The sequence below is a fragment of the Desmodus rotundus genome, chromosome 3 (genome assembly GCF_022682495.2).
Source record: "Desmodus rotundus isolate HL8 chromosome 3, HLdesRot8A.1, whole genome shotgun sequence".
NCBI classification, from domain to species: Eukaryota; Metazoa; Chordata; class Mammalia; order Chiroptera; family Phyllostomidae; genus Desmodus; species Desmodus rotundus.
In genome coordinates, this window is record NC_071389.1 from 164,168,390 (window position 1) to 164,184,021 (window position 15,632).

Genomic DNA, 15,632 nt, shown 5'->3' on the forward strand with positions numbered 1-15,632 from the left:
CCCAAATCCTGTAATAGAGTCTCTCTCAACCCTCTTACTAAGACATCGCATACTTCCCCAGGCTGTGCATTCTTCCTCTCTGCGATGAGTAGTAAACCCAGCTATTCAACTACAGGTGTGTGCTTGGGATTTTTGACTGAAGAGCATTGACAAATAAATGATTACTAAGTTTATCTTATTTAAATCATTTTTTATTTTTCAATTAGTTAACATACAGTATTATATTAGTTTCAGAGCTACACCCCATTGATTAGACATTGCATAACTAACTAAGTGATTATCTGGATAAATCTTGCACCCATCTGACACCATACATAGTTAGTAGAATATTATTGATTATGTTCCCTATGTTGTACTTTACATCCCCATGACTATGTTGTAACGACCAATTTGCACATCTTAATCCCATCACCTTTTTCACCCATCCCTCCAAGCCCCCTCCCATCTGGCAACTGTCAACATGTTCTCTGTATCTATGAGACTCTTTATGTTCTGCTTGTTCATTTATTTTGTTTTTCAGATTCAATTGTTGATAGATTTATACTTGCCATTTTATTATTCATATTTTTTATTCTTTTTTTCCTTTTCTTAAACAAGACCCTTTAACATTTCATATAATACTGGTTTGGCGGTGATAAACAACTTAGCTTTTTCTTCTCTGGGACTCTCTCTATCTGACCTTCAATTCTAAATGATACCTTTGCTGGGAACAGTAATCTAGGCTGTAGATCCTTCCTCTTCCTCTCTTTGAATATTTCTTCACAGTCCCTTCTGGCCTGTAAAGTTTCTGTTGAGAGATCAGCTGATAGTCTTACCAGAACTATCTTGTAGGTAACTAACTGCTTTTCTTTTGCTGCTTTTAAGATTCTCTCTTTGTCTTTAATCTTTTGCCTTTTAACTAGGATGTGTCTTGGTGTGGGCTTCTTTGGGTTCATCTTGTTTGGAACTATGTGTTTCCTGGATTTGTATGTCTGATTCCTTCACCAGGTTAGGGGAGTTTTCTGTAATTATTTTTTTAAATAGGTTTTCAGTTTCTTACTTTCTCTCTTCTTTACAGTACCCCCATGGTGCAAATGTTTGTATGTTTGAAGTTGTCCCAGAGGCGTCTTACATTATCCTCATACTTCTGGATTTACTGTTTTTTACTTCTTTTTACTATTTTGACTGGATGTTTTTTTCCTTATTGTCAAAATCGCTGATTTGGGTCTAGGCTTCATCTTCACTGCTGTTGATTCCCTGTAAATTACTCTTTGTTTTAGGTAGTGTATCCTTCATTTCTGACTGCTGCTTTTTTATAGTTTTCATGTCTTTTTTAGTGCTGCTGAGATTCTCACTAAGTTCTTGAGCATCCTTATAACTATTGTTTTGAACTCTGTAGGTTAATTTGCTTACTTTTATTTCATTTAGTTCTTTTTCTTCTTTCACTGGAGACCTGTTCTTTGTCTCCTAAATTTTGCTGCTACCCTGTGTTGGTTTCTGTGTATTAGGTACGGTTGTTATGTGACCCAGGCTTGGTAGAGTGGCCTAATGTAGTAGGTGTCCTACAGGGTCCGTTGGCACAGCCTCCCCATTTACCCAAACTGGGCAATCCAGGCACAAACCACCACCCACCTTGTGTGGGCTGTGTGCCTCCTCCTGTTGTAGTTGAGCTTTGATTGCTGTCAGCATGTCAACGGGAGTGATTTAACGCCAGGCCAGTGGGCTTCAAGGACTGGCTGGGACCACTGTGGAGGATCAGCAATGTAGGGGCTCACCCATGGAGGAGGACTTAACTTCATCAGGGCTCTGGTGCACCCCTTGAGTGTGTTGCTTGTGAAGATGGTTGGGTGATGCTTTAGTATGGTCTGAAGCTGTCCACCAGGTATGCTGGCTCTGGGGTGTCCCTGGAGGTGTAGGCCAAGGTCATCTACTGCCTGCGTTGTGCTCTGGGCCTCCAGACGTGAGCTACAAAGCAATCTGCAGGTGGCTGCTACTTGTGCTGAGCTCAGAGGTACCCAGGAGAGGCCAGGCTGTGAATACTGGGGAGTAACAGTACCCCCCAAAAAAACCTGATAATAGTTTATTTCTATAACTATTTTTATGACAACAAAACTCCATAGAAACCCAGAGTAATACTAAAAATAATTTTTAAAAGTTATTAGCAAGCATAGATAAGAATGGTCAAGTTATTTTTATGATAGTCCATCTATATAGGACATACTGTGCATTCTGAATACACTCAAATCATAAAATACTTACACGGAGTGAATAGAGTTATGTTTTCCTTTCGCTTACTTTCCAGTGAGCTCTGTTCCCACATTCAGGAGTGACACATGAACTGCATCTCCTGATGGGGAGATGCTTGCGTTTTCATCCTCTTGTCACTTCCAAAAACCTGTGGAAGGTTCCTGAGGGCCTTTCCCACCCTGAAGGGCCTTAGGAAGCCTGCATTGTATTTCACCTTTAAAATCCTTACAATTTTATTTTTAATATATGGGAAGAAAAATGTTAAAATGTGTTCATTGTTTCTAAACAATAGTTCTGATCCCTATGAAGTCCACTTACACATAGTTAGAATGAGTCACTTGGTAACAGTTCTCTGTATAATAAACAATATCCACGGCTTAGTAAATGAATGTTTGAATTTCCTGTATGTTGTGCCTGGGCATGCACGTAATTAACTGAATATATGAATATTCAGGAAAGGTGATTTTCGAGTGTGTAGTCTCTTGTCTGAGGAGTTGCCATTTTCTCCTACTGAAAAATTAGTGGTTCTTTAATCTCATGTGGACAAAATCTAATCAAGTGTATTTAAGTTGTGTATAACCAGCAAAAATACACAGTCTTAAGTGAATAAATAAGCTTATTTATTCTAAAATATTTTGGAGCATCTGTTATATGCCAGATACTGCACTGAGGGCTGTGGTTACAAGGTCTCCAGTCCTTGACTGAAGTGGATATCCACAGAAGAGAATCTTAAGGACATTTCCCCAAATTTGGCCTTTTTATAGTTATTATCTATATACCTTTCTACTCCCTCGTGTGTGTGTGTGTGTGTGTGTGTGTGTGTATTTTGTTAGGTCTGTCTTTCTTAGTGAGGGGAGGAAAATGTTACATTCAGAAGTGTTGGTAAATTTTGGTCAGCCATGGCTATGTACTGGGCTCTATGCTTTGTGGGCAAAACGAGATTAAAAAAGACCACTCTGCAAAATGCAAATTAAAACCACAATGAGGTACCACCTCATACTTGTAACAAAAAATCAGCAAACAGCGTGGGCAAGCCATAACAAAAAATCAGCAAACAGCGTGGGCAAGCATGTGGAGAAAGGGACCCTCCTGCACTGCTGGTGGGATGTATATTGGTGCAGCCACTGTGGACAACAGTATGGAGGCTCCTCAAAAAATTTATACAAAACTACCATATCTAGCAATCCCACTTCTGGATATTTATCTGAAGAAATTTGAAAATATATGTGCATCCCTATTTTATTGCAGTTTTATTTACAATAGCCAAGATAATGGAAGCAGCCCAAGTATCCATCAGTAGACAGTTGGTAAAAAAGAAATGGTACATATATACAATGGAATGTTTTTCAGCCATAAAAAAGAATGAAATCTGGGGGAGGGAGGTGGGTTCAGCTGGGGCGGGGTGGAGGGATGGGGAGAAAAAGCATACAACTGTAATTGAATAACAATAAAAATTTTTTAAAAAATGAAATCTTACCAATTTGTGACATCATAGATGGACCTAGAGGGTATTATGCTAAGGAAATAAGCCAGACAGAAGAAGACAATTACCATGTGATTTAACTTATATGTGAAATCTAAAGGACAATAGAAGTGAACAGACAAAACAGACTCATAGATACAGAAGACAGACTGGGAAGAGGGTTGGGGAGGCTGGGTGAAAAGGGAAAGGGACTAAGAAGTACAAGTTGACAGTTATAAAATAGTCATGGATGTAAAGTACAGCAGAGGAGATGTAGTAAATACTGTTGTAGTAACTGGTGTCAGGTGGGTACTAGACTTATTGGGGGGGATCACTTCTTAAGTTGTAGAAATGTCTAACCACTGTGCTGTACACCTGAACTAATAGAATTTTGAATGTCAACTATAATGGAAAAGTCATTTTTTTAAAGATTTTATTTATTTATTTTTAGACAGAGGGGAAGGGAGGGAGAAAGAGAAGGAGAGAAACATCAATGTGTGGTTGCCTCTCACGCTCCCCGCACTGGGGAACCTGGCCTGCAACCCAGGCGTGTGCCTTGACTGGAAATCAAACCAGCACCCCTCTGCTTTGTAGTCCAGCGCTCAACCCACTGAGCCACACCAGCCAGGGCGGAAAAGTAATTTTAAAAATTTTTTTAGAAGATACCGCTCTGCCCATAGGGAGCCCACAGTGGAGGAGAGAGCCCGGGGAGTGAGTACCAGAAGGGAGCTTCAGTTAGTTCTGACTGTACCACAGTTTCTAAACCTAGAACATTCAACAGCTTTCAGAGGTTTGACATCAGCCCCCCAATCCTAACTCCACGCCTGTAATGTAAGAAGACCCTTGTCTCCTAAGCTCAGACATCAGCCTTATTACTAGTAGAGTGATAGGTAGCTACTTGTCTGATCTCCTTTGACCACCCTTCCAACACCCCACCTTCACAGGGTAGCAGCCCAGATTCTTCTGAGCCTCAGCTGATATAGTTCGTCCACCTGTCTGTCTGTGTCTGTATCTGTCTGTCTCCTGTGTTCTGCATCACCACTTCAGGCAGTCAGGTGACCTTCATGAGTTCATGTGACTGACCCCATACCTCAGGCCATCTGGTATTTGATTTTTAGAAGTATTCCTGTAAACAGATTTTCATTTAAGATTTAAGTCATAAGAATGAGTCAAACAAGGAAGTGATCAGTAGTGAAATTCTGGTACATTTTTAATGAGAGAGGTGTGAAGAGCAATTGTATTACTTCTTGCTTCCTGCACATTTAAAGGGAATGTAAATCACATAGCAGTGATTTCAGAAGCAGAGTATGATGTTTCCCACCTCTTAAAAGCGTTCAAAAGAACACTTAACCTTTTTAAGAAGACTCTCCAAAGTGTTACTCCCCTAGATTTACTGTATTTGTGCACAATAAATTCTATGAGAGATTACTACAACTACAATATCCTGTCTCTTCAATTCTCAAATACAAACAAACAAACAAACAAAAAACTCTGGAAACCAAACATTCTTTTTTTAACTCATTTCTTGGCAAAACCACACCTGAACCAAAGTGAACCTGTTTAATCTTCAGTTACCTGCCCTACTTGGGACACTCTTACGTACGGTTCGCTGCAGAAATATTAATGTGTTAGGCTACCGGGCGCTGCCCTAGATTCGTGTGCATGCTGTATGCACAATACGACCTTTCTAAATTAAAAACAAAAACGGTCTGAGTTCTGTAACACATCTGCCTCCAAGGAACTACAGGCATGTGTTTGTATAAGGCATCCGTGGCAGCGAGGCTTAAGAGGATAGTTTATTTGTAATTAGGTGAGGTGATAGATATTAACTAAACCTGTTGTGGTAATCATTTTGTAATATATATATATATATACACACATAAATCTAATCATCATGCACACATAAAACTAATAGTGTTATATGTCAACTGTATCTCAAAACTGAGGGGAAGGGGGCACTTTAATATTGTAGACAGTTTTTAGTTTTATAAACCAGTTCATGTAAATAAAACAATAAAAACAACCCAACCTTCAGTTGTCTGGTAACTTTCATCTTGTCCCCAGATTTGATAGTTCTGTAGTTGGGGGTTAATATAAAAAGAAAATGTGACTCTGAAAGCATATATCTGTTGGTTTCTTATACCCATAAAATGAAGGCTAACACAGATATAATCAGGATAATCATATATACAAGAAAAAAAAAGCCCCTGAATTTAGGGATTGTATAGATATACATGTATACAAAAAGTGATCAGTAGCGATATTCTGGTACATTTTTAATGGGAGAAGTGTGAAGAGCAATTGTATTACTTCTTGTTTCCTCCATATTTGAAGGGAATGTAAATTTACAATCCAGGGATTTCAGAAGCAGAGCATGATGATGTTTCCCACCTACCCATACCCTCCTAAAAGCATTCAAATGAAAGTATTGAACTCCTTATTAATTATGGTGGGATAGCAATGACCTGTTTTCTGTATGGTCATAAAGATTTTATTGATTAGCACAAGACTTTTTTGAAAATTGGTATTTTCAAGCTCAATGCAGTGATTGTGTTTTTACTTGGACTCTCCCCCTCCGTTTCTCCCCGTTCTGTGCAGACTACCAACGCCTGATGACCGTGGCGGAAGGCATCACCGCTCTCTTGTTCCCGTTTCAGTGGCAGCATGTTTATGTGCCCATCCTCCCTGCTTCTCTGCTACATTTTCTTGATGCTCCTGTCCCTTATCTGATGGGCCTTCAGTCAAAAGAAGGAACTGACCGTTCTAAACTAGAACTTCCTCAAGAGGTAAAAAAGTCATAATGAATGATGAAACATTGGCTGTTTGTTGATTTAGGTCAAAGGTACATCCCTTAGATAGAATTGTCTTTGTCCGCACTGGGGGTCTCTGTTCTGAATCTCCAAGGAGCTCCAGGGCAGCGCCCAAGCCTTAGAATGCACGTCCTGACTCCTGGTGGTGGCTGTGGCAGTTGCTAATTTAACAGGAATTCTTGAAGACGGGATAAAAATATTGGTGTTATCTAGTTGCTTTGTATTCTAATAACATTTTATTTCTTTTTCCCCCATCCATGTTATAAATTTTGTTTCTTAAATAAGGCAGTCCAATGTTAACACCCTTTAAAATGGTTGTATTATGGGTTTGCCTCCCTGTTATCTCTCTTTTTTGCTGTTACCTGAACACTCTTTATTTTCTCTTTTATTAAATTAATCTAAGTTATCTTGTTGGTTCAGAGACATACATCCTTTAATTAATTGAGGTGAATTTGATTCTTGACCTCCGTCAGATGAAAAGTGACATCTTTCAGGAAGCGTAGGGATATTTACTATCCTGTGTTTTCAGACCTAAGGCTAGTTGTCACCTTTCTCTAAATGTCAACTTGTCTAGAAGGTAGAGGTGAAAATTCTAACCCCTGACTTTTAGGCCATCTTCAGTTTACTATGCCTTCTGTGTGTTGTGTTTTCAAATCTTGTTTAAGAAGAAAATAAACAGGAATCCTTGAAAGCATTTTGAATCTGGTTTCTAGCTGTTGTTCATGGTACTCAGAATTATAGAGTTAAGCCTTGCAAATGAAATATTGCTGAGAGTGCCATGGCCTATTCAAAACATAAAATGCTTAATTACATTATATTATTAGGTATTTAATTAGCACCTTTCTTAATAAAATCTTTATGTTGTGCTTCCCTTTTTTCCGCCCCATAGTCTAATTTTAATAAGTGAATTTAAAACAACACACTAAGCTGCAGCCATTATACCCAGTAATGATTCCTGTAATCAGCCATTGCTTACTTTCTTTCTAATGAACGTTTTCCTGCCAAAAGTAACATTTTGGTTCTGGGGGAAATAGCTTGATTCCGATTATATAATATACACACAGACTGTCTTGGTCTTTTTGAGCTTGTGCATGTTCTCTGCTTTTGCCTTCCTATTATGTCTCTTTTGTTCTGGTACCTGAACACTTCTTTTCTCTTTTTAAGTTATCTTGTTGGTGCAAACACGTGGGTCCTTTAAATTTTCAAGGAAAGAGAAACAAAGTAGCCAAATGCATTTTGTTTTGAAGACTTAAACAGTGACATGTTTTTAGTTTTTTGAGTACCTGGTCTATTTGTATGTTAATCAGATGATAATTTACAAGATTCTTTGTTTAGATATATAAATATCTTTCATTTTTGCATGATTAGTAAGTGTTGAGGATTTTAAAAATACCATCTCGCTGTAGTCAAGAAATCTTTCAGTTTCTGTGTCTGTGTGTGTCCTCTGCCTCTAAAGAAAACAAACTTTACAATTCTGTAAGTTCTTACAGTCATGTCTGTGATTTTCTAATTTTTATTCATTAAGTCAATACTATTTAATGAATATACCCACCCATCTTCGCATTCGCAAGGCAGAGTAATGTGAAATTTCTTGAATCAGCTGGGAAAACAACAGTGCTTCCGTATAGAGTATAAATTGGTATACGACTCTTAGAAGAAGACTATCACTTCACTGTGGTATCATTTTATAATGAGATGAAATAATCTACTTCACACAATTTGGAGGAAGTAGGTATAAAAATAGCCATTTTAAAAAGTGACTTAAATACACTCAACTAGTAACACCATCACTACCACCCCTTTGTCTGAAAACTGTAAAATAAAATAATAGCTAAAGTAGTTACAGGGCTTCTTAGAACACTTGTGAAAATGACGTTTACGAAATGATTATTTTAAGAAGGTATGATTTTAGTTGTTAGCTGACTAATGTACCTACACAGACTTATCATTAACCACCCACTCACTTTCCCCGCGATTCCGGAATGATAGGCGCAGGCAGCCGCTTGTTGTGCTGTTGTTTCAGGGGGTGGAGTTAGTGATGTGGAAGGGTATAGCGCTGAGGAATAATTGCATGTATGACACCTCACTCTCTACCATTCTTGCTCACCTTTAGAGTAAATGTGGACAAAAAAAAATCAAGAGAAAACTGAGGAATTGGTTTTGCCTTTTTGGTTTTGCCATATCTCGCCCTGAGATTCTGTGGGAATGTTTTAAATGTTCTCTTCTGGCTTAACCTGTGTGCCTGCTTCATGTCTGCCATGGAGAAGCCAGGTCCCTTGCTCAGCAGGGGAAGAGCTGCCCTGCCTCGCATTCCTGTGTACTTCCGCTCCTTCCTGCACTTCTGCATTTCATCAAAATGGAAACGTCTCTTTGAGCCTTGTCCACTCTTTCAGCAAATAGTTGTCTCATACACTACTAGGGTAGGATACTTTGGGAGACATCAAGATCAACGAGCAGTGATTTCTGCTTTTCAAAATAAATCATTTACCAATTATCAATAACAGGCTAAAAATTAACGTTAGTAACGAGCGAATGAACTAAGAATATATACAGAGGAAATCAGAGTGCCTTTAGGGTAGGGACATGGGAAGGCCTCTTGGCAGAAGAGATAAGTAAGTTTCAAGTCTTTGTTGCCTTTTAAGGGAAGGTAACGGTGTTAAGTGAGAAAGTGACTTATCAGAATACTCCATTGCATGGAATTCTTATTTGTTTTAGAAAACAACTTTTTAGTTTTTCTTCCATACATTTTGGTAGCACAAGTTCATATTTTCTATTTCATCTTTGTGATAATCAAAGCCCCAGATTGGGCTCTTCTGGGCAGACAGCGAGTGTGAGCTGGTGCTGGAACCCACCTCGCCACGCACTTTCAGCTCAGCAGTGATTACATAGCATAACAAGCTTTTTCCATAGGAGAAAGCAAGGAATAGAAAAAGGTAGCAGAAAGACATTATGAAGGAAACTGTACAAAATGGAAGTGGTGGGAAGTTGGCCAGTTACCATTTAGATTCGCAACTTAGTGGATTTTTTTTCTTTCATTTTTAAAGATATTAAATTGTCCATTTGAATTATGATGACCTACTTTCTCCCCTTCGGCTTTTTAATATATGCTGCTCTCTAGAGACTGTAGAAACATATATAAAGACGTGGATTTAAAGAAAGCTGTAGGCAGCACTATGTCTTCAGCAAGTTGTGACTTCAGCTCTTTATTTAAAGAAAACTATTGACATTGGAGAAGAGGAAAAATGCAGGGGGGGGATCCCTTGAGCCACTATGCTGTTGGAGGACGCATATCTGAGACGGGTGTCAGGAAGTCACCTACCTTCTTGAGCTTCACTTTCTTCATCTGCAGAATTAATGGGCTAGAATCAAAGGTTGCAGCAGGCTTGAAGGAATCACTGTTGTTCTCTGTTTTTCGATGGGGAAATACCTGAGTTGTTACTGAAGTTGATTGGGAACTTTGATGTACCTTGTGCTCATCACTGTCTAACAGGAAAAGAAAAACAGATCCTGCTGTGTTTGCTTTCTTCCTTTCACCTTTCCTTGGCTTCCAGGGTCAGAGAATACTGTGGATTCTCCACTTGCTGACCTGGAAGGCAGGGGCGTAGGGCCTGGAGTGGGGGCAAGATGGGAAACGCAAGGTGAAGCTTCCTGTTCTGTTTGTTGACTTCCACCCGGGCTGTGTGTTCAGTCCCTAATGCAGTGCAGTCAGGCTCAGTTTTCATGTGAGGGCTTCCCCTTTGCACACCCCACCCCCCAGTCTAGGAACAGCCTTCCTTTATCACGACAACCTTGTTCAGATTAAGAGGGTCTGAACAGTAAAAATGAAATACTGTTTTGGAGTCTAATATAATCAAGTACCCGAGAGATAATCAGAATTTTATGCAGGTGCTTGGCCCCTTGAATATTCCATGTCTACTTCAAAAATACTTTAAATCTTTTTTATTCAAAATCTATAGTATCAGCAAAGTCAAAAAACCATTTCCTCTCATTTCTGTCTCCTCTTTCCCTCTACTCAGAAATCCCTCCTGAGCCAACTCGCAATTATCCGAGGGTTAAGCATTTATGGTTCTCTAAGCACTGCCTCTCCCGCCTGCCTCAGCCCCCTGCTCCGTGTCTAATGACTTCTGCAGTGGTTTTGTTGTCCAAGAGGTTGAAGCAGATTCTGGACGAAGTGAAAATTTGTGGATTTTCTGTGAATTGGATTGCTGTTTGCCAGTTTCATCCCATTTCTGGGGGATTACTGCAGCTGCTGAATTTGAGCAGTTGCTATTTCTAAATTGCAAATGGTGCTAGAGCAGTAGAATGGAGAGTTCAGGCTCTTTCAGGGACTCACCCACTGCCTTTGATTTGTCAGGTACGACCAGTCTGCACCTTTCCTCATTTAGGAATGCCTAATGACTGCCGTAACTGGTATGTGACATAACAGAAGCATGTCTCTCAATTACTGTAAGTTGATGAAGCCCAGAGAAAATTATTCGTTTATATTAAATATGGTGTAAAATACTCATGTAGGGAATACTGCTGGCAACAGAGGTTTATTTCTAAAGAATGAAAAATTGTTAACTTAAGAAGATTAACATAAAATGCTGTGTAATTTGTGATTTTGTTTATAATAGTTGGCAAAAAATATTGTAGAACTTAAAATTCCTTTATTTTAAAACCTCTATATTTCTTTTTTCTCTTTCAGGCTAATTTGTGTTTTGTGGATATTGACAACCACTTTATCGAGTTACCTGAGGAATTTCCACAGTTCCCCAATAAAGTGGATTTCATCCAGGAGCTTTCTGAAGTTCTCCTGCAGTTTGGGATCCCTCCTGAGGGCAGCGTACATCGCAGCGAGAGTGCCACCAGACTGAAGGATCTGGTTCTGAAAGACTTGGTCAATGACAAGAAGAATGGCAACGTCTCCGCCCATAACATCAGCGTGTACGAGTTACTGAAGGGCAATGAAACCATAGCCCGCCTCCAGGCTCTGGCCAAGAGGACCGGTGTGACTGTGGAGAAAATGGACCTTTCTGCCTCTCTGGGGGAAAAAGAAAAGGATTTGAAGCTGCAGTGTGAAGAGGCGGAACTAAGGGACTACCAGCTCAACGTACAGCTACGAGAGGTGTTTGCGAACCGCTTTACACAGATGTTTGCAGACTATGAAGCGTTTGTGATTCAGAGTGCCCAGGACATGGAGTCCTGGCTCACCAACCGAGAGCAGATGCAGAACTTTGACAAAGTAAAAAGAAACATGTCTCCCTTTTTGTTTCTGTTAACCTTTTTAAAACACAGATTCCGCCCCCCCTTCCCCTTCCATTTAGAACTTTACCAGTATTTTACACTAGACAGAACAACTCACAGGAAAGGAAATCAGCCAGCTCATAAGCCAGCCATTGAATTGTGTATTAAATTGCCTGTCATCTCATTTTTAAATTTCTCTACTTTGAAAGTTTTTAAATTAGAGAAACTCAAGTTTCACAGGTTTTTTAAATCTGTTAACCCCATCTGACCTTGTAAAAGTTTCATTTACTCTTATTTTAGGATCAAGTCTAGTTAAATAAGGTCTATTTCTTTCTAATAAATCCTATTTTTATATTTGTCTTCAATATAATGAAATCACAATTTGTTCTTGTAAGGTAACAGTTTAGTTTCAGAAGCCAAACTTTTATCTTACTCTAGGATCAAAAGAGAGATGAATGAATTAGGTTCTATGACTATAAGCCTAAGGCTCTATTCCATTTTGGGGGAAAGGAAGACAGAAAATAGCACCAGCTTGTGATTGTCCTGCTGACATTGAAATTCTAAGGTTTACTATGGAGTATTCTTCTACTGTTTTTCTCTGCATATCCATCACAGGCAGCCGGCCCCTCCAGACAAAAGCACTTAGGGGTATGGGCGTTAACTCTTTCAGGTCACCCGGTGTAATTCAGTTCCCTGCCTCTGTGGTGGCTGAGGCATATTGCTATCAGAGTGAATTATGGCTTTTCACTAAACGGTATCTTTGTGTTGTTAAAGACCCCTTAAAGGGGCTAATCCATTATGGGGGCCTAATCTATAATCTTAGAGCATTTGAAAATAAATGTTAATTACAAAATTCTGTCAACGTGGGTAGTATAAAAGATTATTTTCTGATTTCATCAGATATTTTTTCAGGTTGAGGAATAAACTATGTTGAACAGTTAAGTTCTCGTGCAAATTATGTTTGAGAAAACTTCTATAATAAATTCAGAAGCCTTCAATTCTCTAAACGTATTCATGCTCTTAGGTTCCTTTCTCATTAAGCTTGACCATTTTTCCACATTTTTTTCCTACTCAGCTTGGAACTACTGTGTACACTCATGATTTATCCTTGGGGCAATTGAAACTCTTATCTAAATCGAGCACTGGTACTTTCTTCCTCTTTAATCTTTATGTAGCTTTAAAGTGTAAATGGAAATCTTTTTATATAACCCCTTGAGAAATGAAAGTTTCATGTTGGATTCCAAGAGGCTTATAATCATCTAATTTTTCACCAGGAAAATGTACAGGACTATCACATATTAGCCCTGCAAGCCAAGTTTTTGCTGACCTTAACGTTGTAGTCCCTGAGGGTCTGAATATCAAAAGTGAAGCGTTTGGCCCATTTAGAAAAAAAAAAGCTTTTTGCTCTATAAAAAGTAAACTTCATACTTATCTGTAAAATGCCCTTTACAGAGGTGAACTGATTTCTAGAAACTACTCTGAACCTTTTTCTGTCTATTTGGATTTATGTAAACAGATCTGAACTACGGGAGCACTTAACTTGAGAAGTGGGTTTCTTTTAGGAAGTTTTTAAAAGGCTTCCTAAATTTCAGACTGGAAGTCATGCTAGGAAGAAGCTGCTGAGTATTAAGGAGAGGTACCTTATGTCAGAACTTACCCTTCCATCTTTCCCTTTCGTCTTCTGCATCTGCTCTAAAGAATAAAAAGCCGAACCAACCCAGCAGCTGAAATAGTAATTCACGTCCGAATTTCAGCCAATACCAAACTGCAACTGCAATTGCTAGACACATAGACCTGGAGAACCACACACACACGCACGCGAATATTTTGAATAAATGCTACGATTTACCAAATCATTCTCTGCAGCAGACAAACTGATAATTCGGTTGTGTTGTACACATTTTCCAAAGACTTGGCTTGCCTTGGATGGTTTTTTAGGCACTGCTTTTTATCGCTGTTAAGGCCCAGACTATTCTGTCCGCAGAGGTCTGGAAGGAGTTTGATCTTGAATTAACACTCACCCATCAATCTCAGCATTGATGCCTAGAGAAACATCCTCTTGAAGCAGAATAAAAAGATTTCACCCATAAAGACAAACTCTGTATTGTTTTTGTTTAAGGTTATTATATATATATCATTGTATCAGCTAACCACCTCACTGCCTTAAGACTTAAAGGTATATTGCATAGGCTAGAAATAGAAGAAATTATAGCTCACTGGGGAAGGGGGTCCAATTAATGGTAAGTGAAGAGGAATGACAGTCCTGGAGCAACTGACCCACCAACTTTCATTAGTGATGCTCTCTTTTCTACATAGTGGTCATGAGGATCAGCACGTACGTCAGTTTTAAAAGGCAGGATCAGTGCTAAGGAACTAAGTGACCCAAATTCCATGAATTTAGAAGAAAGTAAGGAAAAGGGCATTTTTAAGGGTTTTCGAATTTTAAGTGTCAGTCTGGTGTGTTAAAAGATTAAAAAAAGAAAGACCTTAGCAACAGACGATTTTCAGATATATCACTTAGTGTTGAGATGAGTCTCTTTCCACTAATAACTTTTTAATTAATCTCATTACAGGCTTCCTTTCTGTCTGACCAGCCTGAGCCATACCTGCCCTTTCTTTCACGCTTCATCGAAACACAGATGTTTGCCACCTTTATTGATAATAAAATTATGTCTCAGTGGGAGGAGAAAGAGCCTCTGCTTCGAGTCTTCGACTCTCGGATCGAGAAGATCAGACTGTACAACGTGAGGGCGCCCACCTTGAGGACGTCTATCTATCAGAAATGCAGCACTTTAAAAGAAGCAGGTACGTTTGCCGTGCATTTTCCAATGAACTAAAAATCCATGATTCTTTTTTTACACATCGTTGACCTTACAAGCCACCAAATTGTCACTTCGTGGTTAATCCTTGTACTGTATAGCCAGAAATAGTGCTTTCTTCAGTTTTGCATCCTTCCGTTTCTGTGAGTTCATGCCCATCCCATTCCTGCTTGACATTCCTGTTCTCGTAGAAGAGGAAGAGCAATAACAAATTGAATGAGTGTAACTACAAGGTTGCTATGATTTTTGTCGTACTCTCTTTATTGCCTTAATGGGAAAAAAGGTTCGTTTCTGTCTTGCTGCTTATGTGGCCTTTTTACTTCTGGCCTCTTTTCTCTTTATCCAAGAAAAGCTAAGTATTGATTTAAAATAGTAAATCTGAAATGCTGCCTAATTTATATAACTGTGACAGTATATTTATTTGTTTAGCGGTACCATTAATTATAATAGCTTTATTTATTGAAGTTACGTCTCTGGATTCTTGTATTCAAATTAGAGGTTTCCTAACCCTGACACCAGTTTTCCCTCCGATAATTACGAGTTTTGGCCAGGCTCATCCGGCAGTGTGCTCCAGTAGTCCACTGAGTAACTGGTCATATTAATAGTCAGTGTTTACTGACTACTCATTATGTGCTGCACGGGTGTACGAGATGCTTTACATGCCTTCTTGCATTTGCTCTTTATGATGAAGGGGGGTGTAGGCACACTTACTTTTGTTTCATAGCTGTCCTCATTTTACAGTTGAGGAAAACTGAGCGGTCTAGCCGCTTGCTTATGGGTAGCTAGTGGCTGGTGGAGCCGTGATGTGAACCCAGGTGTGAGTGTTTCCAGCCGCTGAAGCCTGACTATGATGTTAGCTGTGCATTCCATAAACGTGTAAAATGTAGCAATTCACACAATTTTATGCACTCATACCTGGTTCCCAACTCTTTCTTTGCCAAATAAACTGATACTTAGCACCTGAGTGCCCTCCCCTTTGATTTGTGTTCAAATGTAGGAGGTATTTGAAAGCAATGTTTCCTCTGGAGAAAAAGGAAGCAGCAAATTGCTCTGCCTCTGTTCACTTGCCTTTCTCACTTTATGTAAGTA

The 15,632-nt window shown here is 39.2% G+C and overlaps 1 protein-coding gene across 4 annotated transcripts in view; it reads left to right on the plus strand.

Annotated features, from left to right (window-relative positions):
• Nucleotides 1-15,632, plus strand: part of DENND5B (DENN domain containing 5B) — a 160,833-nt gene that overhangs the window by 92,828 nt on the left and 52,373 nt on the right. For all 4 annotated transcript variants that reach the window (XM_053921659.1, XM_053921661.1, XM_053921660.1 and 1 more), the window contains 3 exons: nt 6,287-6,474; nt 11,186-11,722; nt 14,298-14,529. In XM_053921659.1, coding sequence (XP_053777634.1) covers nt 6,287-6,474; nt 11,186-11,722; nt 14,298-14,529 — 957 coding nt within the window. The remainder of the gene's footprint in view (nt 1-6,286; nt 6,475-11,185; nt 11,723-14,297; nt 14,530-15,632) is intronic.